The 26,681-nt window shown below is 35.3% G+C and overlaps 2 protein-coding genes across 5 annotated transcripts in view; one reads left to right on the forward strand and one right to left on the reverse strand.

Moving 5' to 3' along the window:
- Window positions 1-1,633: 1,633 nt before the first annotated feature.
- Window positions 1,634-26,681, reverse strand: part of EIF4E (eukaryotic translation initiation factor 4E) — a 122,120-nt gene continuing 97,072 nt past the window's right edge. For all 4 annotated transcript variants that reach the window (XM_059922462.1, XM_059922464.1, XM_059922463.1 and 1 more), the window contains 6 exons: window positions 19,318-19,424; window positions 12,699-12,794; window positions 10,386-10,449; window positions 8,561-8,674; window positions 5,383-5,522; window positions 1,634-2,928 (listed from right to left, as the gene is read on the reverse strand). In XM_059922462.1, coding sequence (XP_059778445.1) covers window positions 2,814-2,928; window positions 5,383-5,522; window positions 8,561-8,674; window positions 10,386-10,449; window positions 12,699-12,794; window positions 19,318-19,424 — 636 coding nt within the window. In that variant the 3' untranslated portion in view covers window positions 1,634-2,813. The remainder of the gene's footprint in view (window positions 2,929-5,382; window positions 5,523-8,560; window positions 8,675-10,385; window positions 10,450-12,698; window positions 12,795-19,317; window positions 19,425-26,681) is intronic.
- Window positions 5,696-6,856, forward strand: LOC132365767 (replication protein A 32 kDa subunit-like). Its single transcript, XM_059922466.1, has one exon. The coding sequence runs from the start codon at window positions 5,768-5,770 to the stop codon at window positions 6,578-6,580; it is 813 nt and encodes a 270-aa protein (XP_059778449.1). The 5' UTR covers window positions 5,696-5,767; the 3' UTR covers window positions 6,581-6,856.

Genomic DNA, 26,681 nt, shown 5'->3' on the forward strand with positions numbered 1-26,681 from the left:
CTCTATACCACTGAGACTGTATAATGTGCTTTACAGGATCTCCGAAACCAAATTTCCAGGATTCAAATCCATACTAAGCGACTTAAATCCTCACTGGTTTTGTTTCTTCATCTGTAAAAGGGGGATAACAGCACCTAAATCAAGGGATTATTGTGCAGGTTAAAGTGCATGTGAAGTGCTTAGAACACTGCCTGGCACATAAGTACTAAGTAAGGTTTTTAACTTTTTGATTCTTACATATAGTATGCCTCAAATCCTTCTGTAGAACTGGAATTATTAACAAAATTGGTTAAATGAAATATGGCACATCCCTACAATGAACTACTATTTACCCATTAAAGATTATTTTAATAATCTACTATGAAAATATATTTATTTATAATATCCTGTTACAGAGGGAAAAGTAACTTAGAAAATCATGTACAATCTAATCTTATATTTAGAAAAGATGCTAATAAAGTTAGGAAATTTGCAAGTCATTGTGGTACTTAAGTGGCATTTGCCAAAAGTGACTCAGAATCATTCCTCCCCACCCATACTGGGAAAAAGACTTAAAACCGATTGTGATTCTCAGATGGTAATAATAAGGACAATCAAATGCTATAAATTAGGATTTTTAAAAATTTAGAACTGTGTACATTTAATGCATTATTCCTCCTCTACCTGCCAAAGCTGATACTTCTTAAAATGGACTGCATCCTAGAATTAAGGAAATTAAGCATTAATTTCTAATAGATATATTCTTCCAGTGCCACCCACTGCCCACACACTACCACCTCCACGGTCACTTTTAAGCAAGCTCTTGAAGTGCTCACAACTACATATATCAACAAAGACAATAAATCACCTTAAACAATCACCCAACCTTAAACAACAGATATTACTAGGTACAGTATATTGAGATTATAAGCACAAAAGACTCAGTTATTTCTAGAATACTGAACAAGGGGTGTTTGTAGTATTGCAAGTACTCAGATGGTAGCTTGTGGTACCCTTTAAACTGTTTTAAATTCTTCAATAAAATCAATACTATTAATTTCATGTTTATTTTATACAGGATTTTTGTCAAACTTATCAGCTTTAAAATGATTAATTCATAATCACCATCTGAAGACAAAATTTCCTCTCAATTAATGGTTCTCATTCTACCTACAGTTCAACTTACCCTTTTGTCTACAATATAGCCATATTTCATTTTACGGGATCTGAAATATACAATTATTATAAACAAACTGTTTTCAAATTTGCTTTCAAATGATGCCTATAAAGAGTAGATCAAGTTTTCAAGTTTACATAAATCTATACTACACCAATTCATCATTATAAATACAAGCGTTCATAACCTGTTTATTATAATTCTATTTAGACAGCAACACTAACAAAATTCTTAATGCATACGCCCCCCACCACCTGTAACTCTTTCCCTATGGTGTCATTTGGACACTTGAAAAATAACATCTCAATTCAGCAACCAAGTTTTACAACTGCTATTCCTACCAATCAAATGGTGATGCACCAAGGTCGCAATTCTCATGAGTTTTAACATATTAAGAGTTCATTATTTACCTAAGACTGAAGGACTGTGCCTCTTACCTTACTTAAAAAAAAAAAAAAAAAAAGATAGCCACATCAATTTAATTCCATATATATATGATGCTACCTATTCAATTTATTAAAAATTAAAATAAACATAATAATCAAACTAATGCTCCAAACTTACGCTATTCATGTGGAAGACACTACAAGAAGACACCATAGAGACTGCCTTGCAATACGAAGTACAAATTCCTTCTATAGAGATGGAGAAATAAAAGGACAAATCTAGTTGTCTAAAAGACAATTCACTGTACACATTTTATTTACAGTTTTGTACACTGTCTTAATATGAATGGGACCGCTTTTCTACTTGAGCCATTTTTTAACCAAAGCAAAATAACCTAAGTATAACAAAGTGTTAAAATACAGCATAAAGATACAAAAACAGACATACTAATTCTAATTAGGAATGTAATTATGATGTTACATTTTTTATAATCCACAATTATGTTTAGGAAATCACACAAACATAGATCACTGATTTGAATGAAATGCATAAATTTGTAGCAAAGCTTTGTAGTTACAAAAAAACAAAAAAATTACCAAAGAATGCACAAAATTAATGTTTATTCCACCTTTGTGTCATATTCCTGGATCCTTCACCAATGTTACATGAGGAGAAAAACAAAAGCAAAACAAATGAAAAACTGAAATCAGAATCACTAATGTTATCAAGTAGGGAAACAAATAAATTAAAATCTAGCAGCCATCAGCAAGAGTACAGCACAGACAATGCTGTAAAAAGAAACAAAGAAAATTGTTAGAAAACTGTATGCATCATACTCTTTCAAACCAGCAAAATATGCTCCTGCATACAATGGAACATAAACAGAATCGTTCTCTTGTAAGGTATAGAAATGCAAATTCTTTTCTTTAATATTGTAGATGGGTCAAATGTGTGTGTAATGGTTAATTTTTTTAAGCTATTACAGAGTGGGCCCGGAACACATTTATGGATTCTGGGGACGATGTGTACTGACTGCACTTCTTTGATTGGGACAGAGGACACTCTAGTAGCCAAAATTAAAAAAAAAAAAAAAAAACGAACACAGAAGTACAAGACAAAGGCGAATGAGACTTCTCTTATATCTTAGCAACATTTAGATGGAAATCAAATTTAAATGCAGTCCACTCTGCTTTTGAAGAGGCTTTGGTTCAGCTCCCAAATCTCGATTGCTCGACGCAGTCTCCTATGAGAATACTCAGAAGGTGTCTTCTTAAACAACAAACCTATTTTTAGTGGTGGAGCCGCTCTTAGTAGCTGTGTCTGCATGGGACTGATAACCAATCACTATCTTTGGAGGAAGTCCTAACCTTTCCTTGTATACCCTCCTAGAAAATGAAAAAGAAGAAAAGTAGCCATTAATTTTTATTCAAACATACACCCCAAATCCAGTATCATTATTCTTTACATTAAAAAATAATACCTCGAGAGTGAAATAGGAAATTGCACACCTTTTTCCTTTTAGCAAAATTTACTCTTCATTTTCACAACAATCTTGGTTAATCACTTAACCAATATTTGAGAGTCTACTATGTATCAGGTACTGTGATAATTATCAGTAAATTAATAATAAGCAAAGCAAGGACAGTCTCTAGGCTCATGGTGTTTATAGTTTAGAGTACTTGATTATTTACAAACAAATAATCACAAATACAAATGGTGGAGCTGTACCACATGCATAATTAATGTATTCAAAATCAATTACACGCACGTTTTAATTTTCTGATCTAAAATGCTTCAATTATATTTTACATATAAACCTTAATAAATATTGTATGTTACTGCAATTACATTTACCTTACCTATTACCGACAAGAATGCACACACAAAAATTAAACACTGTGAAGGCGATTTATGATATTTTCAGGAGAATTTAGAACATAACATGATTTCTGCCTTATATATTAACTCTACAACCTAATTTTCAAATAAGATGTGACGCTATTTTAAGAACAAATATGATGAGTATTAAAGAGGGTAAGCACAGGGGCTGTGATATTATTAACAAGGAGGATCTAATCTCCTCTTTTTTAATAAATTTATTTATTTATTTATTTATGGCTGTGTTGGGTCTTCGTTTCTGTGCAAGGGCTTTCTCTAGTTGCGGCGAGTGGGGGCCACTCTTCATCGCGGTGCGCGGGCCTCTCACTATCGCGGCCTCTCTTGTTGCAGAGCACAGGCTCCAGACGCGCAGGCTCAGTAATTGTGGCTCACGGGCCTAGTTGCTCCGCGGCATGTGGGATCCTCCCAGACCAGGGCTCGAACCCGTGTCCCCTGCATTGGCAGACAGATTCTCAACCACTGCGCCACCAGGGAAGCCCTCCTCTTTGAAAACAGAGAAATCTCTCCTTTTAAAAACTCATGAGGTCAAAGTATAATGCTAAGAGAATGAAGCACATCTGAAGGCCAAGGAACAAAAATAAGGCTGTGTGGCTACAGCTCACAAGAAAGGTAAATATGAGAGATAAGGCTGACAAGGTAAAATTGGGGACAGATCATCATACGATCTTATGAGAACATCATAGGTCAAGTTAGGAATCTGGTATCTGAGAAAAAATAGCAAAATTTTAAAAATAGGCACCAAAATGAAACAAAAATAAAGAGATATACATTTTCATGGAGCTAAATACTCTAGCAGTATGATACCAGGAAATTTTATTCATATTCTACCCTTCAAAAGACTTTACTACCTTCCTTCGAATAGGGTATTTAAAAATAATTTTATGATAACTAAAATTATAACTATTATCAGATTTATATTAGGGTATAATGTATTACTCTCGATTATACTTAATCACTAAAAATGCCAGAAAGAGCACTGAGCCATGCAACTTAAAAGGGTGAAAAAAAATTTTTCCTTGAAAAAGTGAGGCCAAAAGTTTTATAGAGATTTCAAAAATGTTTAATATTGACACAAATAAAAAACTTTCTGAGGAAAGAAGTTCATACTTAGTTTCTTTAACACATTTTCAAAGAAACAGGAGACCCCCACAGTCAGTAAGTTTTAAGGCTGACAGAAAGATCAGGAATATGGTGACGAATCAACAATCAACCTTCTCTTATAAGAAACCCCGTGGAGAATGAAACCTGGAAAATCCCCACATCTTTTAATCCAGAAAGGAATTATGTTCACAGGAGAATTCATAATGTTTGAAAAATCAACATGCAAAGAGGCAAACCAAACATATTGTGACTTATGACTGGTACTTAATTTTAACACAAAATTTAAAGTCCAATTTTACTAATTTAAATATAGTAAAAAGAAAATCCTAGTTAACACTGACTGACATTTGCGGGGGGTGGGGGAGATGGGGGGGCGGGGACAACAGGCAACTTTTGCAAATAGTAATATTTGCCAAAAAAAAGTTTTAAAATTTATACATGTGGGTTTTGTCACTTTAACTTCAATGAAAATTTTACGTAAGTGTACACGTGTGCAAAATATACATATACTATTTGCCAATATTCACCAAATTATTGAGTATTATACATTAGCATTATGGTTTTAAAGTAGGGCAAAAAAGACATATTCTCATATGCTAAATAATAAAATGCTACATGCTAAAATAGTGATTATACACCCCATTGCTAGGAAAAAGAAATTTTACGGAAGTGAAAAAAATATGAATAAGACACTGAATACCAATGCACAGCAGTTCAAGATTATAAAAGTGTTCATGAAAACAAGGAAAATAATGGTCTACATAAATACTTTTTATTTAAAAAGTACTTCTGCTTTTAGTTACCTATTTTAAAAGAAGCACACAAAAAGCAAAACTTACCCTATATGTGTAACAGCTTCTCTGTTTTCACATTCAGTAGTCCATATTGCTATTTTATCACCTTTAGCTCTAACATTAACCACAGCTCCACATACATCATCACTGTAGTCATCAAAAGATTCTCCAATAAGGCACAGCAGCTTAAAAGAATAAACCCAAATCTCAAATTACATTCAGTAGGTGATAAACAGCTTATTAAGCTGCAAATGTCTCAAGTATTTGTATATACACAAAACTGAAAAAGTTTTTAAATCAAGAGTCGACTTTCTGGGGCTCCTGCGAAACTAGATATAGCGGAGCGGGCGCCGCAGGGTCCGGAGGCGGTTAGGGGAACCCACCAGGCCGGAACCTTCTGGAACTCTTTCCTGAGGGAACCGTGACGAAGATGTGGACCAGTGAATTTGAAAGCTATAGCAGTTCCTCTTTTGGGGGAGCCGGAGGCTACACACAGTCCCCTGGGGGCTTTGGATCACCAACACCTTCCCAGGCCGAAAAGAAATCTAGAGCCCGAGCTCAGCATATTGTACCCTGTACCATATCTCAGCTGCTTTCTGCTACTCTGGTTGATGAAGTGTTCAAAATTGGAAATGTTGAGATTTCACAGGTCACTATTGTGGGGATAATCAGAAATGCAGAGAAGGCTGCAACCAACATTGTTTACAAAATAGATGACATGACGGCTGCACCCATGGATGTTCGCCAGTGGGTTGACACAGATGATGCCAGCAGTGAAAACACTGTGGTTCCTCCAGAAACATATGTGAAAGTGGCTGGTCATCTGAGATCTTTTCAGAACAAGAAAAGTCTGGTAGCCTTTAAGATCATGCCCCTGGAGGATATGAATGAGTTCACCACACATATTCTGGAAGTAGTCAATGCACACATGATGCTGAGCAAGTCTAACAGCCAGCCCTCAGCAGGGAGAGCACCTATCAGCAATCCAGGAATGGGTGAAGCTGGGAACTTTGGTGGGAATAGCTTCATGCAAGCAAATGGCCTCACTGTGGCCCAGAACCAGGTACTGAATTTGATTAAGGCTTGCCCAAGGCCTGAAGGATTGAACTTTCAGGATCTCAAGAATCAGCTCCAACACATGACCGTAGCCTCAATCAAGCAAGCTGTGGATTTTCTAAGCAACGAGGGACACATCTATTCCACTGTGGATGATGATTATTTTAAATCCACAGACGCAGAATAACTGGATCTAATTGGGTACCCGAGATATTTTCCAGCTGGACTTTTTATGCAATCTCTTGTCTCCAGCTGTGCATATATTTGGCAGGTTGACTTCTAGGAAGCAGGTTTCATCTATAAAAGGTTTCAATTGACATCCTTTTGAAACTTACTACTGTTCTGTGTTTTTGAAGCTCAGAGGGATATGGGCAACTGACAGGGATGTAAACCAGGGCGGAATTTCTTAAAGAAGTTACAAATTAGTTAGTTACAATATCAGGATAAATGGAATTGGAAGAGGGATGCTACCAAGAGGGCTGGGCGGTATTACCTGAATAATACGCAGGAGTTTTTATTCCTAAATTGTTTCCTGCTAAGAGTAGGACGAGGGCCTGTCAATAGAGAGCTAGCCATGAAGCCCACTAACCTCTGCCTGTTTTTGTTCCCCACTTTGGTTATGTGTTGTTACTTCCAGAATTGCACTTTCTTTCACCTTGTCATAACTGCTGCCCAAAGTGTGTTTTTATAAGCATGGGGCTCTAGAATGGTGGTTTCCTGGGGCAGAGAGTAAGGTATGTATTTTGTACAAAATAAGCACATTCATATGTTTAATAAAAGTTCTATTGCAAAAAAAAAAAAAAAAGAGTCGACTTTCTGAATGCCTAAATTATATTTATAGATATATAGTTTTTTGTCCTGGCCTTTAAAAAATTTGTTAATTTGATTCTTTAATACCAAGAACATGATCAGTTTTGTTAACTTTTTTAGCAAATTCGGCAAGTGATGTCAGGGCACATAAAAGGTGAATTATTTTATTAATATTCACTTTGCTCTGCTACTGCTTATACTTGCCAGCAAACAAATATTAATGGAATAACTGAAAAAGCTGTTTAACTATCTCTTGTTCTTGTTGTTTTTCACGAACATTTTCTAACTTTTAAAAAAACTGTGGTAAATACATGACATAAAATTTACCATATTAACCATTTTTAAGTGTACGGTTCAGTGGCATTAAGTATATTCACAATGTACCAACAATCTCCAGAACTTTTGTCATCCTGCAAAACTGAAATCACTTTTTAATGCAGAATTCTAAAATGGTAATTACTGATAATCTCTCCCAAAACCAAAATTAAGTTGCTTTTTTAAAAAACTTATTTATTTATTTGGTTGCACCAGGTCTTAGTTGCGGCCGGCGGGCTCCTTAGTTGCAGTTCTCGGGCTCCCTAGTTGCAGCTTGCCAGCTCCTTAGTTGCGGCATATGAACTCTTAGCTGCGGCATGCATGTGGGAACTAGTTCCCTGACCAGGTATCGAATCCGGGCCCCCTGCATTGGGAGCCAGGAGTCTTAACCACTGCACCGCCAGAGAATTCCTGCAAAATTAAGCTTCTTCTTTAAAAAGCCATTCACTGAAATATTTATTATTGCTCAACTTAGTAAGGGCTAACTATAAACCAGACACTGTCAAGTGATAGGGATACAAAAGAAACTATAATCCCTGCTCCTAAAAGCTTGGGGTTTGAAAACTTTCACTAGAGAAAATGCCTATTATCTCATATTTAATAAATGTCGTATGAAGCCAAAAGTTCCAAGTTACATCACAACATATAAGCTGAATGATATCAAGCTACAATTTCACTGTTTCCTTCATTGATCTAAAAAGTTTAGTATACAGAGCAATACTCTAACAGGATTGTAAAAAAACTTACATCATACAAAATGTGAGAGGTTCTATAATTTTGAACTTAATGAAATGACCAAGATGACCTTATTCTGGAAGGTGAGTCAACTGCCAATCACTTTCTGGATGTGTAATATGTGGTAGGGAGTTTCACTGTACTAGTATGTAAGAAGTATACAAGATTCACAGGACAGAACAAAATTAAGTGCTGGCTTAGCTAGAGTGGGAATCCTTATCTCGTCTTGAATTAAGTAACCAATGTAAAATGTAACATAAGTTAAGTTTAAGTATTCCAAAACAGCTTTATAATTTTAAAACCTTACTGTCTCTAGCCAAAAGCGATCAAGGTCACTTCGTCTCTGCTGTTTGTTCAATGTAATTAGCCATCGTCCTCCTCGTTTGTTTTTCTCATCTTCCCACATAGGCTCAATACCATCCTACAAGGTTAGGGAGACAACACTATGAGACAATATTGTTACTTTAACTTGAGATCATCACTAAAAACAGCAAGCAACAACCCTATTAACTATTCACTTTATATCCATAAAACTGTTAATTGATGTAGTGGGGAAAAAAGCACACAAAACTTAAAGCAAAATTAGAGTCCTGACTTGGGCACTTGTTAACTATCAAACCTTGGGTTTCACTTAATTTGGAGGCTCTAAAACATTCTGAGTAACAGATACCTTTGAGAAGCTGTATACATTTCTATACCTAGAAAATATATACAAAACTTACAAAATTTCAGAGAGCTAATGACTGTCCCACCCACTACCAGCTGACAAAACTCATAAATATCTCAAGGACCCACACACTCCAGGCTAAGAATTCCTGACAAACTCTGGACTTCAGTCTACTCAAATATATAAAGAAGAAACGGACTGGATGATCTATTTGGATGATCAAAGTTCTCCTCAAAATCAATCACAGGATGTGCCCATACAGTCTGACTCTCACTTAATTTCAATAACTGGGTTGGCCAAAAGGTTCATTTGGTTTTTTCCGTAAGATGGATCTAGTAGCACTCAGTTGTCTTTAACTTCATTCAAAACAATTTCGTTAGATTGTATGTGACAGCTGTCATATCAGCGTGCATTTAAAAAAAGACTTATCAGAATTGGTGAATTTTCATGTAGCCACTTTAATATTGAAGATGGAAGAAAAAAAGCAACATTTTCGGCTTTATTATTTCAAGAAAGGTAAAAATGCAACTGAAATGCAAAAAAAAGATTTGTGCAGTGTATGGAGAAGGCGCTGTGACTGATCGAACGTGTCTAAAGTGGTTTGCAAAGTTTTGTGCTGGAGATTTCTCACTGGACGATGCTGCACGGTCAGGCAGACCAGTTGAAGTCGATAGCAATCAAATCGAGACATAAACTGAGAACAATCAACGTAATACCACACAGGAGAGAGCCAACATACTCAAAATATCAAAATCAAGCGCTGACAATCATTTACACCAGCTTGGTTATATGAATCGCTTTGATGTTTAGGTTCCACATAAGTTAAAAAAACCTTCTTGAATGTATTCAAGCATGCAATTCTCTACTTAAACGTAATGAAAACGTTTCGTTTTTAAAACAAGTTTTGACAGGTGATGAAAAGTGGATACTGCACAATAATGTGGAACGGGAGAGATCCTGGGCAAGCTGAATGAACCACCACCAACCACACCAAAGGCTGAATACGTTGTTCAATAAAGTTCTTGGAGAAAATGAAAAACATGCCTTGAATAAATACAATTAGAGAAGAAAAACAAAAACAATTAGAGAAGAAAAACACTAGACGTTTTAATGAAGGGCAAAACAGAACAACGTTAATTTAGCTAGACAACTAGACCTATGAATTACGGGGCTTCAAATGTAGTTCTATTACTTTAAAACATGTCTTAACTAAATTAAATGTGTCTTTTATTTTTACTTAAAAAAATGTGTCTTTTATTTTTACCAAAAAGGCACTTTTTGGCCAACCCAATATTTATACTAAAATAGGGCAAAATATATTTATGCTAAAACCTGGTAAAGCTAATTTAATTATTCTCCAAGCATCACAACATTAACTATTCCTAAGTTTATGGCAAGAGTTTTTAATGAATACCTGAATGGTCCAGTCTTATAATAAATATATGAAATCACCAATTAAACATACCTTAAAAAGTGAGTAGTCACAGCCAGGCATTAAATTACTAGACAACTGGATATGGTTGTACAGACTAGGTAAGAGAAAAGAACAATTATAAACGTAGCATATGTAATGCAAAGTTTAGGTGCGTACATATACATTCAGAGAATATGATAAAAATAAGATAAAAACTCATGTTTACTTCCCACCCCCATGAAGTCAATTTCTGAAATGGACCAAACAGATCTTAGTAACAGCTTCAAGAATCAACATCTGATGATTTTCAAGAAAATATTTCTAATAATTTTATTCTAACAATTTTGATGTATTAGTTAACTGAATACATACATACGTATATACAAGAAACTGAAAAGAGAGGTATGAGGTGGCTTTAAGTAGATGAAAGAATCCGTGAGGCTAATGAGCAGTTTTAAACACACAAGAAGACAAATCAAGAGAAAGGAAGACAAACTCCCTGACCATCAGGATTGCATGACTAAAATAAGTCAACATTATTATCCTTGAAAGTATCCAAGAGCGGAACAGATCAATGGTTCCCAAACACCACACACCATTACTAGTTTAAATCAGCATAATAATCTTTTGGGGAGCTTTTAAAAACAAAACAGGACGTCCCTGGTGGTGCAGTGGTTAAGAATCTGCCTGCCAATGCAGGGGACACAGGTTCGAGCCCTGGCCCGGGAAGATCCCACATGCCACGGAGCAATTAAGCCCGTGTGCCACAACTACTGAGCCCGTGTGCCACAACTACTGAAGCCTGCCTGTCTAGAGCCCATGCTCCGCAATAAGAGAAGCCTCTGCAATAAGAAGCCCACGCACCACAACTAAGAGTAGGCCCCGCTCACCGCAATTAGAGAAAGCCCACACACAGCAAGACCCAACGCAGCCAAAAATAAATAAATTTATTAAAATAGCAACCAAAAAAATATAAAAAAGTTCCTTACCCTACTTCTTGAGATTTTAATTCCTTAAATATAGGATGGAACCATAGAATCTGTATTTTTAAACTACTTCCCAAATAGTAATATCTAACTAAGGATAATAACACCACCCATGGTCACTAGTCATATAGCTAAGATCATCACTTCTGTATAAAATATTGGAGACAGGCAAAGCATTCTTACTCTGTTGCCAGTTTTATAACAATTTTGCTGTGATAGACTTCAGGAGATCAAATGATCTAGGCTTCTACCTTCAAGCTAGTGAAATATCTAAATTAAATTTTAAAAAATTTCTTAAACAATGTTTTCAATTAAAAGTGACCAAAGTGGTCTCAATATACAGTTTTCTCTAATTATTCTATGCTTCGTTTTCAGCGATTCAAATGCATACTAAATGCCTAATATGGGCAAAGCACTAGAAATATACAGAAAATTGTTTCTGCCCTGGAGGAAGTATACATTACATGCATAAATTTTCTAATCACAATCTGTTAGTCTTTGTGCTACACTCAGGGAGTTAACATTAAAACATAAGAATCACATCACTGGTATGATCCAAAATACACCAGCTGAACAAATTAGAATACTTAGATAAATGCTAGGTAATTTACAGCTCTTAAAAATGTTTTTAACAAGTTGTATCTTTCATGTTCTCAAATAGTTTCTCCCCATAGATTTTTCAAGCAAATAAGACATACTAAATCAACTTTGTTTTTAAAGAATCAATATTCCCAAACCTCCTGAAAAGAACTTTATCATTTTCAATTATATTTTGAAGTCATGCAAAGACTTAAGACCCCGAAATCTTAACTTTTTCCTAAATCTGAAAACAAAATCTCAAAAATATTTCAACTATTCTTCTTGATGTTGATCACGAAGTATAATGAAATTAATAAACTATCATCAGAGATATTGTCATTCTTTGACAAACCCTGAATTATGAGCAGTTCAGCCTTTGAAATCTTGGAATCTCTATCACAGGAAATCCAGATATTATACTGGAAAGAATCTGCAGAAATGAGGGCCTAAGAAAGAAAGCTCTGGAATACCTAAGAATAGGGCAAATGTATGTAGGCAACCAAGAAAGGGGACAAGCTCCTAAAAGTTGTTGGAAGTTCTAGGAACAATAAAGGATTCTCAACGAAAGAGATCTCAGGACAAAGAATAGAGAACAGGCAGAGCTAAAAGACGACAAGACGGAAGCTTTCTAAAACTGATGAGGAACAATCACCAATTCAAACAGTTGTGAGAAGATGGACAAACAAAAAGGTGAATATTAACTGTTCACACCTTACCCTTCATTTTGTGAATGCAACTTAAAATGAAAAATTACACAACTAATAAGACAACAAACATCCTAAAATGAATGGTTACTTACGCCCAAAAGTCTTCAACAGTATCAAACTTAGAGATCAGCCGAAGGTTTGCTTGCCAAGTTTTGCTTTTATCATTTTTAAAAAACCAGAGTGCCCATCTAAAAACAGAAAGTCAGTGTCAAAAAAAAAAAAAAAAGAGGTAGCTTTACATCCATGTTCAAAGCAGCATTATTCACAACAGCCAAAAGGGGGAAGTGTCTATTGTCAGATGAATGAACAAAATGTACTGTGGAATATTAAACAGCCTTAAAAGGGAAGGAAAATGAAATGAGTCCATCAAAGAAGACAAATACTGTATGATCCACTTGTATGAGGCACCCAGAGTAGTAAAGTAGAATGGTGGTTGCCAGGGGCTAAAAGGGAAGGGGAATGGAGAGCTGTTGTTTAATGGGTAGAGAGTTTAAGTTTTTCTGCAAGATAAAGAGAGTTCTGGGAGATTGGTTGCACAACAATGGGGGTGTACTTAACACTATTGAACTGTACATTTAAAAATGGTTAAGATAGTAAATTTTATATATGTGTTTTACCACAATTAAAAATAAATAAAGTAAATAAAAATTTTATTTATAGTAGCAAATGAGTAGTTTTCTCTATTTCTTTCATTTAAAAAGTATATATTTTGGGAGTTCCCTGGTGGCCTAGTGGTTAGGATTTGGGGCTTTGGGGAACTGAGATCCTGCAAGCTGTGTGGTGCGGCTAAAAAATAAATAAATAGATAAATAAAATGAAAAGTATGTGTTTTGTACCTACTATGTAACAGATTCTCTGCTATACTTAGAGATCCACTGAGGCTCATCCCACAGAGAGTTCACAGAAATGTTGTACAGAGACAATTACAATGTCCTAAGTGCTATGATAGAGATAATTAAGCAGTTATTTAAAAAAAACAGACCAGGAGCACTTAACTGGAAAGGAAAGTGGGGAAGAGGGAAGCTGAACTTACAGAGAAACAAGAGGAGAGAAATGAGAGCACTAGGAATGGGGAGGGGGGGAACTCATACAAAATGGGAATATAATAAAGGGATTCATTGAGTAATACTACCACAGATATATTCTGAAATAATGCATACCAGTTTCTATGTATCTGTATATACTTTGTCTAAAAAAGTTTTATTCTAATACTTTGAAGGCAAACTCATGTCACATAAAAGTTATGCTTAAGTATTATCATCCCAGTATGATTCATCTTTAGTAAAATTGTATTTTCTGAATTACTATACCACTTCTAAGGGAATTTCACTTACTCATTGATAAAAATGTTGTCTGAAGACAGGTTTCCAAGTGGACATATATTTCATAACTTTATGATTAATGCTTGATAATCTCAGACATAAAAATGAGATGCATTTCAGCACCTACTTGATAATTTGTATTTGCCAACCCACTATCAAGGAAAAAAATTTTTTTAAAAAAGCAAAGGCAGAAAAACTATTAAACATACACACACTGTGTCAAGTATTGTACTCTGGATTTCTAAAATTAATTCAGTCTTTCCTCAAAAATTTAAAAATAGAACTACCACTGGATCCAGCAATTCCACTTCTGGGCATTTATCAGAAGACAATGAAAATGCTAACTTGAAAACGATATGTGCACCCCCATGATAAGCAAAGACAGGGAAGCAACTTAAATGTCCATCAAGGCATGAATAAGGAAAATATGGTGTATATATATATACATTTTCAATGGATTATTCAGTCATAAAAATGAAGGAAATCTTGCTGTTTGCAACATGGATGGACCCTGAGGACTTTGTGCTAAGTTAAATAAATCAGACACTAGACAGGAAAAACAAATACTGTATGATCTTGCTGATATGTGCAATCTTAAAAAAAAAACTTAAAAAAAAAAACTACCCCCTAAAAAACCACCCCAAGCTCACTGATACAGAGAACAGATTGGTGGTTCCCAGAGGCACAAGGGTGGGGGAATGCATGAAGCGGGTCAAATGATACACACTTCCAGTTGTAAAATAAGTAAGTCATGGGGATGTAAAGTACAACATGGTGATAATACTGCATTGCAAATTTGAAAGTTGCTAAGGGACTAAATCTTAAAAGTTCTCAACACAAGAAAAAAAAATTTATAAATATGTATTGTGATGGATGTTGACTTACTGTGATCATTTCACAATACATACAAATATTAAATCATGTACATCTGAAACTGTTACACCTCAATTAAAAATAATAATAATAAAATTTAATTCCATCTTTAAAAAAAAACTGCATTCAGCCATTAAACATATAAAGATATATCCTAAGAAAATAATTGGATAACTAAGCAAAAATGTTTGTATAGGAACGTTCTTAATTTTGGAAAATTTTGGAAACATCTTAAGTGCCTACCGACAGTTCTCAAAATGTGGTTTACAGGTCCCTAGGGGATCCTAAGGCCCTTTCAAGGAGCGCTGATGAGTAAAAAGTATTTCATAAAAATGCTAAGACATTTTATTTTTCACTGTGTTGATATCTGCACTGATGATGCAAAAGCAACGGTTGGTAAACCTACCAGTGCCGTACATAGCAAGAATTATACAGTGGCACCAATTTGTACTAGTCACTGTATCCTTTATTATCACCAACTCTAACAGTAATAATGTCAGTTTCAGTTAAGAATGCCACTGAATGGAAACCAGCAGTAAAAACTACTGGTTTCGTTAAATTTCAATCTGTGTACATGTCTCTTTCTGCACAAAAAATATTTCTGCATACCAAATATCAATACAATGCTTAGGCAGTTGAGTTGTGAGGTGAACTAGTTACTTTTTTCAAAGAGCACCACTTTTACTTGGAAGAAGACTGGCTGATCAACCATGACTATTTCTTGAAAAATGAACAGATTGAGCCAGCTGCTAAAATTTGAGCTTTCAGGAGAAAATCAGAATTTTGGAAAGCCTGCATGTGTCACTGTGAGCTTAACAACTTAATAAAACTTGACGATATTTCTGATGAGTTTAGGTAGTGATAATAATTAATGTTATTGTTTTGATATCATATAATGAAAAGTGCCAATATCTGGAAGATGTGCAAACTCACTGAACCAATATTTTCCAAATGACCAGTGGTGTGCATGGGTGAAGGATACATTCCAAATGCAAGAGAGACCAATGGATTTTAATGTAACAGAGTAGAAAAAGTTCTTGGATATGGTTTCAGATTCTACAATGCAGCTAACATATAAGAAACCTAGCATCAAAGGAAGGAGATAGTCATAATTATTTTAAAAGGCTATTAAAATTTCTCCTCCCTTTTCCAACCATGTACCTGTCTGAGGCCGTATTTTATTCTCATACTTTCTCTGAAACAACTTATCTCTAAAGACAATGCAGAAGCAACTATGAAAATCCAGCTGACTTCTATTAAGTCAGGCACTTAAAAAGATTTACAAAAATACTTCCCACTGTGTATTTTTTACGTATCCTTCCCACTACGTATTTTTTATTTTGAATAAATTTTTTTCATAAAAATTATTTAATTAACATGCAATGGGTTAAGTACATATATAATTTTACATTTTTAAACGTTTATTTTCTAATATAGCAAATGAAAATAGATAAAAATCTACATAACCAAAGCACTGTGGAATCCTCAATAATTTTTAAGAATGTAAAGGGGTCATGAGCCCAAAGAAGTAAGATTTATATAAAATATAATATATATAATATAATAAATGCAAGAGACTGCTAGGCAGCTATTAAATAGGATAATTGTGTGAGTAAAATTCTCCTAAGACTGACATGAAACCCAGAAACCATGGAAGAAAGCTGGTATTTGATTACATGAAAATCAAAAACCTCTAAAATAACATAACTCCTTAGACAATGTTAAAAGACAAATGATTTGGAAATGCATTTTCAACCTAATCCCCCCTGGAATGGGTCAACATCCTTAATACACAATGCTTGGAAATAAACGAGAAGAAAACCCCAAAGAAAATAACAGACAAAAGAACTGAACAGACTGCTCACAGGTAAAAACACAAATAAGCGATTGTTTTCAACAAAAATGTTTTGAAATTTCAATAAAAGAAATGCAAATTTAAAACAATAAGACACTGTTTTCACAAATCAGACTAGAACCAATCTGACAGGCAATTAAATTTAAAAGATTGATGGTGTTGGCAAGGATGTAGAAACCAGTAACTCTTAAACTGTTAAGAGTCTAAGCTGATAAAGGAGGATAATTTGGCAATATCTACAAAGGTAGTTAAAGGGTAGTCTTTAACCTAAGAACTCTGAAATTTTACCCTAGATATAGTCACACAAGTGCAAAAAAAAATATAAGGACGTATACGTTATAGCGCTGTTTGTAAATAGAAAAAAATTCTATATACACATTAATGTAAGCCTGATAAAATTCATGACTATATATTCATTTAATACAAGGCAGTGGTTTAAAATGAGTCAAAACCTGCATATAAAAAAAAAAAAAAACCTGCATATACAAACAAAAAAACTCAACAGTATGGCCATCTATATAAAAAAAGTATATATGCATATTGAAAGGTTTTGGAAAAATACAAACCAAATTTTTAACACTGACTATTCTGGGGAATGGAGAAAAGCAAAATGGGGAAGAAGGTATCAGAAAAAAGCGGAGAACTTTTATTTTATATACTTTGTACCCCAATGATTTAATCTTTCTTATAATAATTATAGTGGTTTTTTAAAAAAGAAAACATAATTCTGCAATATTTACAAGAAGTAAATAATGAAGAAACTACCAAAATTGGAACCAAAAACGTCTTAAAATAGTTTTCCATATGATACTATTTTACACAAGAAATAGAACTGATAAGAGAAATTGAAATCCTCACAAACTTCATTTTAGGATTTAATCAGTTTGTTCACTGATAGGACAGGAATCTCTTCTCAGATTTCACTTAAGCTATGAGGGATACATGCCTTCATTACTTCTCCCCACAAAACAGCAATACTAAGAACTGTGCTCACAGTCAGAAGACAGAGCTAGCTTTTTATATACCACTGAAAAGATGAAAAAAAATACTTTAAAAGTTTTGGTACTGCTGCTAGGTTAGCTAAATGAAATTGCCACTAATCAACTGTTCAACTATTACCTTTCGCACAATGCTTTCCTGAGGAAGAATTTTTACCCTTTATGGACTATTTGACCTTTGACATCTCCCTCACGAGCTGACAATTCCCAATGTCTAGAGAACTGCTGAACCACAGGTCTCCTATGAAAAAACTACTGAATGTGTTTGGACTATTATTTCAATAGGTCTACCATGATAATGAAGAAATGATAAAAAATAAAGGGACATAAAAGGACAACACATTTTTCAGATAAATGAAACTAAATTATAGACAGTCTCGTGGGATCTTTAAAGTAAAGAGAGTAAAAGGCCTGGGAGTGGGTGGAATGAAAGGAACTGAAGATCCTCAGAAGTTAATTCCTTTAATGAAAGGAATTAAAGATCCTCAAAAGTTAATTCCAATTTACTTTCCTCCAGATTCTTACAATGTTTCTGAGTTGCCATTTTCTTCCCACCATCAGCTCTCAATGAATCTGTGTTAATTTTCATCATGTAAGCCAGAAAGACAATTAAGTAAAAACACAAACATACTGGGAAGTGGTAGGGTAGAGATAGGAAAAACCATATACTGAACTATTAAACTACTACACAGTAACTATGAAAACTTAACTCATCCTAAACTCTCCTCTTTTCCTCACCTAACTTCTCTTAAATACAACCAACCAATCTCCAGACTCCACATCCCCTAGCTCTCTTTTCTCCTTCACAGACCAACTTCAAATTGCCTATTCCTGCTCTATACATTTGTATACTTTCTATTCACTCTTCAAACTATGCCAATCTTTTTCCATCACCTGCTCTACTAAACTTTCTCCAATGTTAGCAAGGACTTATTGTTCAATCCAATGAACGTTTGACCTTTCTGTGGCAAATATGCTTATCTTGTCCTTAAAATAAACCATCTGCTAGGTTTCCATGACCAAGCACTCTTTCCTAGTTTATACAGTTTATATGTCTATACCCTTCAAAGGCATTCTTTTTTTTTAATTTTACTGAAGTACAGTTGATTTACAATGTTGTGTTAATTTCTGCTGTACAGCAAAGTGACTCAGTTATACATATACATATATTCTTTTTCATATTCTTTTCCATTATGGTTTATCACAGGGTATTGAATATAGTTCCCTGTGCTATACAGTAGGACCTTGCTGTTTATCCATTCTAGATACACCAGTTTACATCTGCTAATCCCAAACTCCCAGCCCATCCCTCCCCCGCACCCCTCCCACTTGGCAACCACAAGACTGTTCTCTTCATAGGCATTCTTACTCAAAAAAATGCCCTATGTGCTAATATTCCAAGCCTCTGTTGTGAGAACTCTTTTACTACTGTGGTTTCAATTACCATCAATTACCAATGAATTTCAAACCACTCTTTCAAAGTTCTACTATCTGAGCTCAAGATTCACACATAAAACTGCTTGCTAGACATGGGTCATCCAAATGAAAACGGAATCCTTCACCTATCTAAAACTAGTCTCATCTAACTTTTCCCTCCAAACCTGTCCCATCCACCATTTACCTTGCTGCCTAAGTCAGAACACCTATGTGTCAGAAAGCTTACCTGTTCTGTAAAGGATGTTTAATATAGTGTTCTGGGTTAGCAACCTCCTGATTAGATTCTGTTTTCTCTTCTTCTGTAGGTGGGGGATTAGGAGTAGGGGTGGTTTCCTAGTGGAAAATAATTAAACATTATGAACTTCTTAACATGAAATAACATTAAGAAATTTCTTTATTTTTAAATTTTTATTGCAATATAGTTAATTCACAATGCTGTGAAAAATTAATTCCTATGACAGCAATACTCTAAATAAATTTGAACCAATATTGTCCACATTTTTTTTAAGGAGAATGAATTAACAGGAGAAGCACTGGATAAAATAGACCACAGATCAAACTCTAAGCACCAGACTCTTCATTCTAGCATCTCTTCATTATGAACAAAAGGTTTCTCAAATTTAAAAACATAATAATTTTGTATATTGTTATCTTCCACTTACACATTTTAATATAAGATTGTTAGAGACCATGGAAAAAAGTTGGGAAAATCAAGTACCTTTCTTAACATACCAAACACGGTGCATAGTGGAAGTGGGGGGGATACAACTAAAGTTTGGAGAGTATATTAACTATATCACAATGACACAAACACAAAAATCTTTATAAAGTGATCAAGACAATACTACACAGGTCCTTGCTTTCATGTTACACTGTTATTATATATGGTAACAAAGTTCAGCAACTTCTGTCATTTTCAATTGGCCCTAAGCAAAAAAGCTGGACATTGGCTTGAACTTAAAATTCTTCTAGGCTAGACATAATTGTCATCTGAAAATGTCAGGGAAAAAAGGAGGCTGGGAATAATAAGTGTTCTCCACATTAATCCATGTAACTCTTCACCCTACTGTAAATTGGTATCAACACATAGCTAAGAAAAGGGACCAGAAGCTGAAACAAAAGCTGATACAAAAAAGGAGGGTGGGGCTTCCCTGGTGGTGCAGTGGTTGAGAATCTGCCTGCTAATGCAGGGGACACGGGTTCGAGCCCTGGTCTGGGAAGATCCCACATGCCACGGAGCGGCTGGGCCCGTGAGCCACACCTACTGAGCCTGCGCCCCGCAACAGGAGGGGCCGCTATAGTGAGAGGCCCGCGCACCGCGATGAAGAGCGGTCCCCGCACCGCGATGAAGAGTGGCCCCCACTTGCCACAACTAGAGAAAGCCCTCGCACGAACCGAAGACCCAACACAGCCAAAAATAAATAATAAATTAAAAAAAAAATCACATGAACGATATGTTTGCGTTCTTTGGAAAAAAAAAAAAAAGGGCACTGCAACAAGGGTTTGGATATCAGATTTAAATCCAACTAGCAAAACAATACAGATATATGTTCACATTAACAACATTCTGTAAATCAGAGATGTATCATCTAAAAAATGACTTCAGGAGCAGACAGGTGATACACATTTTACAAAATAAAATACATTCTTCTTATCAACAAGACACCTCCAGTAACTACTTTTTACTAGCCTATGAAGTCACTCATAGCAAGGGCTTTATCTTGATTTTGCTCACAACTGTAATGCCAATGATCACAACCCTACACCAATAGGAACTTACTGGCTTGATTACTTAACTGAATAAATTTAAATGTTTACACAGAGTAGTTAAGGCCCTAAAATTTACATACACAGAGTAGCCAATGCCTTAACAGCACCAGAGCACCAATCATTTTTAACAGCATTTCCTCATCACAATCAATTTACATCTTCAAATAGATGATCATTACCAAATGCCATTCCTTACTCTACCAGCTTAAAATTAATGATGGTCTCCAGACAGAGGCAGTCTGAGTTAACAGAGAAAATAGCCAACAGTTAGGGACTGATAAGGCAGGTGGGTTTGGGGGACAGGGTACCAGAGAAAAGTGAGCTGCAGAGGAGTGAGCCTCAAAAATCTATGTAAAAACCCCTAAAGTCCTTGGCTATGACTCCTAAACTGAGATGTTCAGAGTGCAACTCCGGGTAGCCTAGCAGGGAACAGCTGAGCCAAGACTTCAGAGCCTGAACAGCATCAGCAAAACTTGTTCAGACCCAGCCACAGTGGATGGTTGAAAATCCTCAACTTTCAGATGAAATTCAAGAAAGGCCATGTCCTAGGTATCAGATGAAATACATATGCCTAACAAATCCTAAAACTAATCCCTGACAGGATCAAGGTAATCTACTGATAAATAAATTAACTGCCCCCCAAGAACCAGACTCTCTATACTCTGGAGGAAAATAACAGAAGCATGAGCCTCTATAAATATTATCTACAATACCTAGCAAACAATCAAACATTATTAAACATACAAAGAAAATTTTTTATAGCAACTAATGATCAAGATTAAACTGTCCATAGAAAGACATCCAGATATCAGATACATAATCCAGATTAACAGAGTTAGCAGACAAAGTCTTAGTAACTATGATTACTATGGTAAAATAGAAGATGGAGGGAATTCCCCGGTGGTCCAGTGGTTGACTTGGTGCTTTCACTGCCAGGGCTGGGTCCGATCCCTGGTCGGGGAACTAAGATCGCACAAGCCGCATGGTGTGGCCACAAATATGAACAAATGAACAAACAAACAAATAAATAAAATAGAAGATGCGGAAAAAGGATAGAAAAAACAGGAGTATTTGAAAAGGGAATTGAAATCAATTTTTAAAAAGAATCAAATAGACATTAATGAACTGCCAACTACAATGTCTGAAATTGAGAGCTTATTGAATAACAAGAAACAACTCAACAGAATGTAAGACTGGTGAACTTCAAAGACAGGTCAATAGAAAATATTCAAATAATCACAGAGGAGGGGAAAACAGATAGTAAGAAATGTCAAGATGGTTAAAAAGTTCAAGGACAAGATAAGAAAGAATGGGACAGAAAGAATACAGAAAGAAAGAAATAACCAAAATTTACCAAATTACATGAGGGACTCAAGTCAGATTAAAAAAACTGAGGGAACTCCAAGCAGTATAAACACAAACAAAACTACACCTGGGGGATTTCCCTGGCGGTCCAGTGGTTAGGACTTCGCCTTCCAATGTAGGGAGTGTGGGTTCAATCCCTGATTGGGGAGCTAAGATCCCACATGCCGCATGGCCAAGAAACCAAACCATAAAAAAAAAAGAAGCAGTATTGTAACAAATTCAATAAAGACTTTAAAAACGATCCACCTCAAAAAAAAAAAAAAAAAAAAAACAAAAAACTAGACCTGGGCATATTAGACTCAAACTACTGAAAACGAAAGGAGGCAATATTAAAAGCAGTTAGGAAGAAAAATTTTAAAAAGACACATACGCATTACTTTCAATGGAAAAATAAGAATAACTGCTAACTTCTCAAAAGAACTTTTGGAAGCCATCAGACAACAGAATAACATCCTTGTGCTGAAGGGAAAAGACTGTCAACTTTGAATTCAGTGCCTAGGAGGGGACTTCCCTGGTGGTCCAGTGGCTAAGACTCTACACTCCCAATGCAAGGGTCCCGGGTTCAATCCGGGGTAAGGGAACTAGATCTCACATGACACAGCTAAGAGATTAGAAATGAATGACAGGGAAAAAAACGTAAAAAACACAAACACATGGAGACTAAACAATACGTTACTAAATAACCAAGAGATCACTGAAGAAATCAGAGGAAATCAAAAAATACCTAGAGACAAATGACAATGAAAACGTGACAATCCAAAACCTATGAGATGCAGCAAAAGCAGTTCTAAGAGAGAAGTTTGTAGCTATACAAGCCTACCTAAAGAAACAAGAAAAATCTCAAATAAGTAATCTAACCTTACACCTAAAGGAACTAGAGAAAGAAGAACAAACAAAGCCCAAAGTTAGCAGAAGGAAAGAAATCATGAAGATCAGAGCAGAAATAAATGAAATAGAAACAAAGAAAACAATAGCAAAGATCAATAAAACTAAAAGCTGGTTCTTTGAGAAGATAAACAAAATTGATAAACCATTAACCAGACTCATCACGAAAAGGAGGGAGAGGACTCAAATCAATAAAATTAGACATGAAAAAGGAGAAGTGACAACAGACACTACAGAAATACAAAGCATCCTAAGAGACTACTACAAGCAACTCTATGCCAATAAAATGGACAACCTGGAAGAAATGGACAAATTCTTTGAAAGGTATAACCTTCCAAGACTGAACCAGGAATAAACAGAAAATATGAACAGACCAATCACAAGTAATGAAATTAAAACTGTGATTAAAAATCTTCCAACAAACAAAAGTCCAGGACCAGATGGCTTCACAGGTGAAGTCTAGCAAACATTTAGAGAATAGCTAACACCCATCCTTCTCAAACTCTTCCAAAAAATTGCAGAGGAAGGAACAGTCCCAAACTCATTCTATGAGGCCACTATCACCCTGATACCAAAACCAGACAAAGATACTACAAAAAAAGAAAATTACAGACCAATATCACTGATGAATACAGATGCAAAAATCCTCAACAGAATACTAGCAAACAGAATCCAACACCATATTAAAAGGATCATACACCATGATCGAGTGGGATTTATCCCAGGGATGCAAGGATTCTTCAATATATGCAAATCAATCAATGTGATACACCTTATTAACAAATTGAAGAATAAAAACCATATGATCATCTCAATAGATGCAGAAAAACCTTTCTTTCAACACCCATTTATGATAAAAACTCTCCAGAAAGTGGGCATAGAGGGAACCTACCTCAACATAATAAAGGCCATATATGACAAACCCACAGCAAACATCATTCTCAATGGTGAAAAACTGAAAGCATTTCCTCTAAGATCAGGAACAAGACAAGGATGTCCACTCTCACCACTATTATTCAACATAGTTTTGGAAGTCCTAGCCACAGCAATCAGAGAAGAAAAAGAAATAAAAGGAATACAAATAGGAAAAGAAGAAGTAAAACTGTCACTGTTTGCAGATGACATATTACTATACATAGAGAATCCTAAAGATGCCACCAGAAAACTACTAGAGCTAATCAATGCATTTGGTAGAGTTGCAGGATACAAAATTAATACACAGAAATCTCTTGCATTCCTATATACTAATGATGAAAAATCTGAAAGAGAAATTAAGGAAACACTCCCATTTACCACTGCAACAAAAAGAATAAAATACCTAGAAATAAACCTACCTAAGGAGACAAAAGACCTGTATGCAGAGAACTATAAGACATTGATGAAAGAAATTAAAGATGATACCAAGAGACGGAGAGATATACCATGTTCTTGGATTGGAAGAATCAATATTGTGAAAATGACTATACTACCCAAAGCAATCTACAGATTCAATGCAATCCGTATCAAATTACCAATGGCATTTTTTACGGAACTAGAACCAAAAAATCTTAATATTTGTATGGAGACACAAAAGACCCCGAATAGCCAAAGCAGTCTTGAGGGAAAAAAACGGAGCTGGAGGAATCAGACTCCCTGACTTCAGACTATACTACAAAGCTACAGTAATCAAGACAATATGGTACTGGCACAAAAGCAGAAACACAGATCAGTGGAACAAGATAGAAAGCCCAAAGGTAAACCCATGCACCTATGGTCAACTAACCTATGACAAAGGAGGCAAGGATATACAATGGAGAAAAGACAGCCTCTTCAATGAGTGATGCTGGGAAAACTGGACAGGTACATGTAAAAGAATGAAATTAGAACACTGCCTAACACCATGCACAAGAAAAAACTCAAAATGGATTAGAGACCTAAATGGAAGACCGGACACTATAAAACACTTAGAGGAAAACATAGGAAGAACACTCTTTGACATAAATCACAGCAAGATCTTTTTTGATCCACCTCCTAGAGTAATGGAAATAAAAACAAAAATAAACAAATGGAACCTAATGAAACTTAAAAGCTTTTGCACAGCAAAGGAAACCATAAACAAAATGAAAAGACAACCCTCAGAATGGGAGAAAATATTTGAAAACACATCAACGGACAAAAGATTAATCTCCAAAATATATAAACAGCTCATGCAGCTCAATATTAAATAAACAAACAACCCAATCCAAAAATGGGCAGAAGACCTAAATAGACATTTCTTCAAAGAAGACATACAGAGGGCCAACAAACACATGAAAAGATGCTCAACATCACTAATTATTAGAGAAATACAAATCAAAACTACAATGAGGTATCACCTCACACCAGTTAGAATGGGCATCATCAGAAAATCTACAAACAACAAATGCTGGAGAGGGTGTGGAGAAAAGGGAACCCTCTTGCACTGTTGGTGGGAATGTAAATTGATACAGCCACTAGGGAGAACAGTATGGAGGTTCCTTAAAAACTAAAAACAGAATTACCATATGATCCAGCAATCCCACTACTGGGCATATACCCAGAGAAAACCACAATTCAAAAAGACACATGCACCCCAATGTTCACTGCAGCACTATTTACAATAGCCAGGTCATGGAAGCAACCTAAATGCCCATTGACAGACGAATGGATAAAGGAGATGTGGTACATATATACAATGGAATATTACTCAGCCATAAAAAGGAACGAAATTGGGTCATTTGTTGAGACGTGGATGGATCTAGAGACTGTCATACAAAGTGAAGTAAGTCAGAAAGAGAAAAACAAATATCGTATATTAACGCATATATGTGGAACCTAGAAAAATGGTACAGATGAACCGGTTTTCAGGGCAGAAATTGAGACACAGATGTAGAGAACAAACGTATGGACACCAAAGGGGGAAAGCCGGGGGCGGTGAGGGTGGTGGAGTGATGAATTGGGCAATTGCGATTGACATGTATACACTGATATGTATAAAATTGAGGACTAATAAGAACCTGCTCTATAAAAAAAAAAAAAGTGATCAAATGTATTCTATTGGAAAGAAGCAAAAACAAACCATGTTTACTGTCTAAAAAAAAAAAAATATATATATATATATATACACACACATATATTCGATTTTTGGAAAAAAAAAATCAACAGAAATTAAAAACTCACCTTTGACCTTACTCAAACCTAGGATCCCTCTCCTGATTTAACTACTGGTTTATTATGTAGCTTTCAAAGACCTTTTCTAATGCATTCATATGCTTCTGAATGTTTAAAATATTAAATATTATTTTGTTTTATTGAGGTGGGTCTTTTCATATGTATGGATACTATATGTATTTCTGGAAATTGTTGAACACAGTTTTACTTTGTCTCAGATTGTATTTTAATCAATGCAAAAAGTTGAAATATTATAAAGGACAATGCTTGGAATACCATATATTTTTCTTTGACTTTTTTAGTTGAATTTTTTATATGTAAAAGTGATTCCCAAAGTCACTTAAAAATGTTAGTGCCAGTTTATACCAGCTTTCTAGTGGACAACTGGGTAACTGCAAGCAA

Source organism: Balaenoptera ricei, chromosome 5 (assembly GCF_028023285.1).
Source record: "Balaenoptera ricei isolate mBalRic1 chromosome 5, mBalRic1.hap2, whole genome shotgun sequence".
In the NCBI taxonomy this organism is placed as follows: Eukaryota; Metazoa; Chordata; class Mammalia; order Artiodactyla; family Balaenopteridae; genus Balaenoptera; species Balaenoptera ricei.

Excerpts from the sequence above, each read along its gene's own strand:
- LOC132365767 (XM_059922466.1), top strand. The coding sequence starts at position 5,768 with ATGTGGACCAGTGAATTTGAAAGCTATAGCAGTTCCTCTTTTGGGGGA.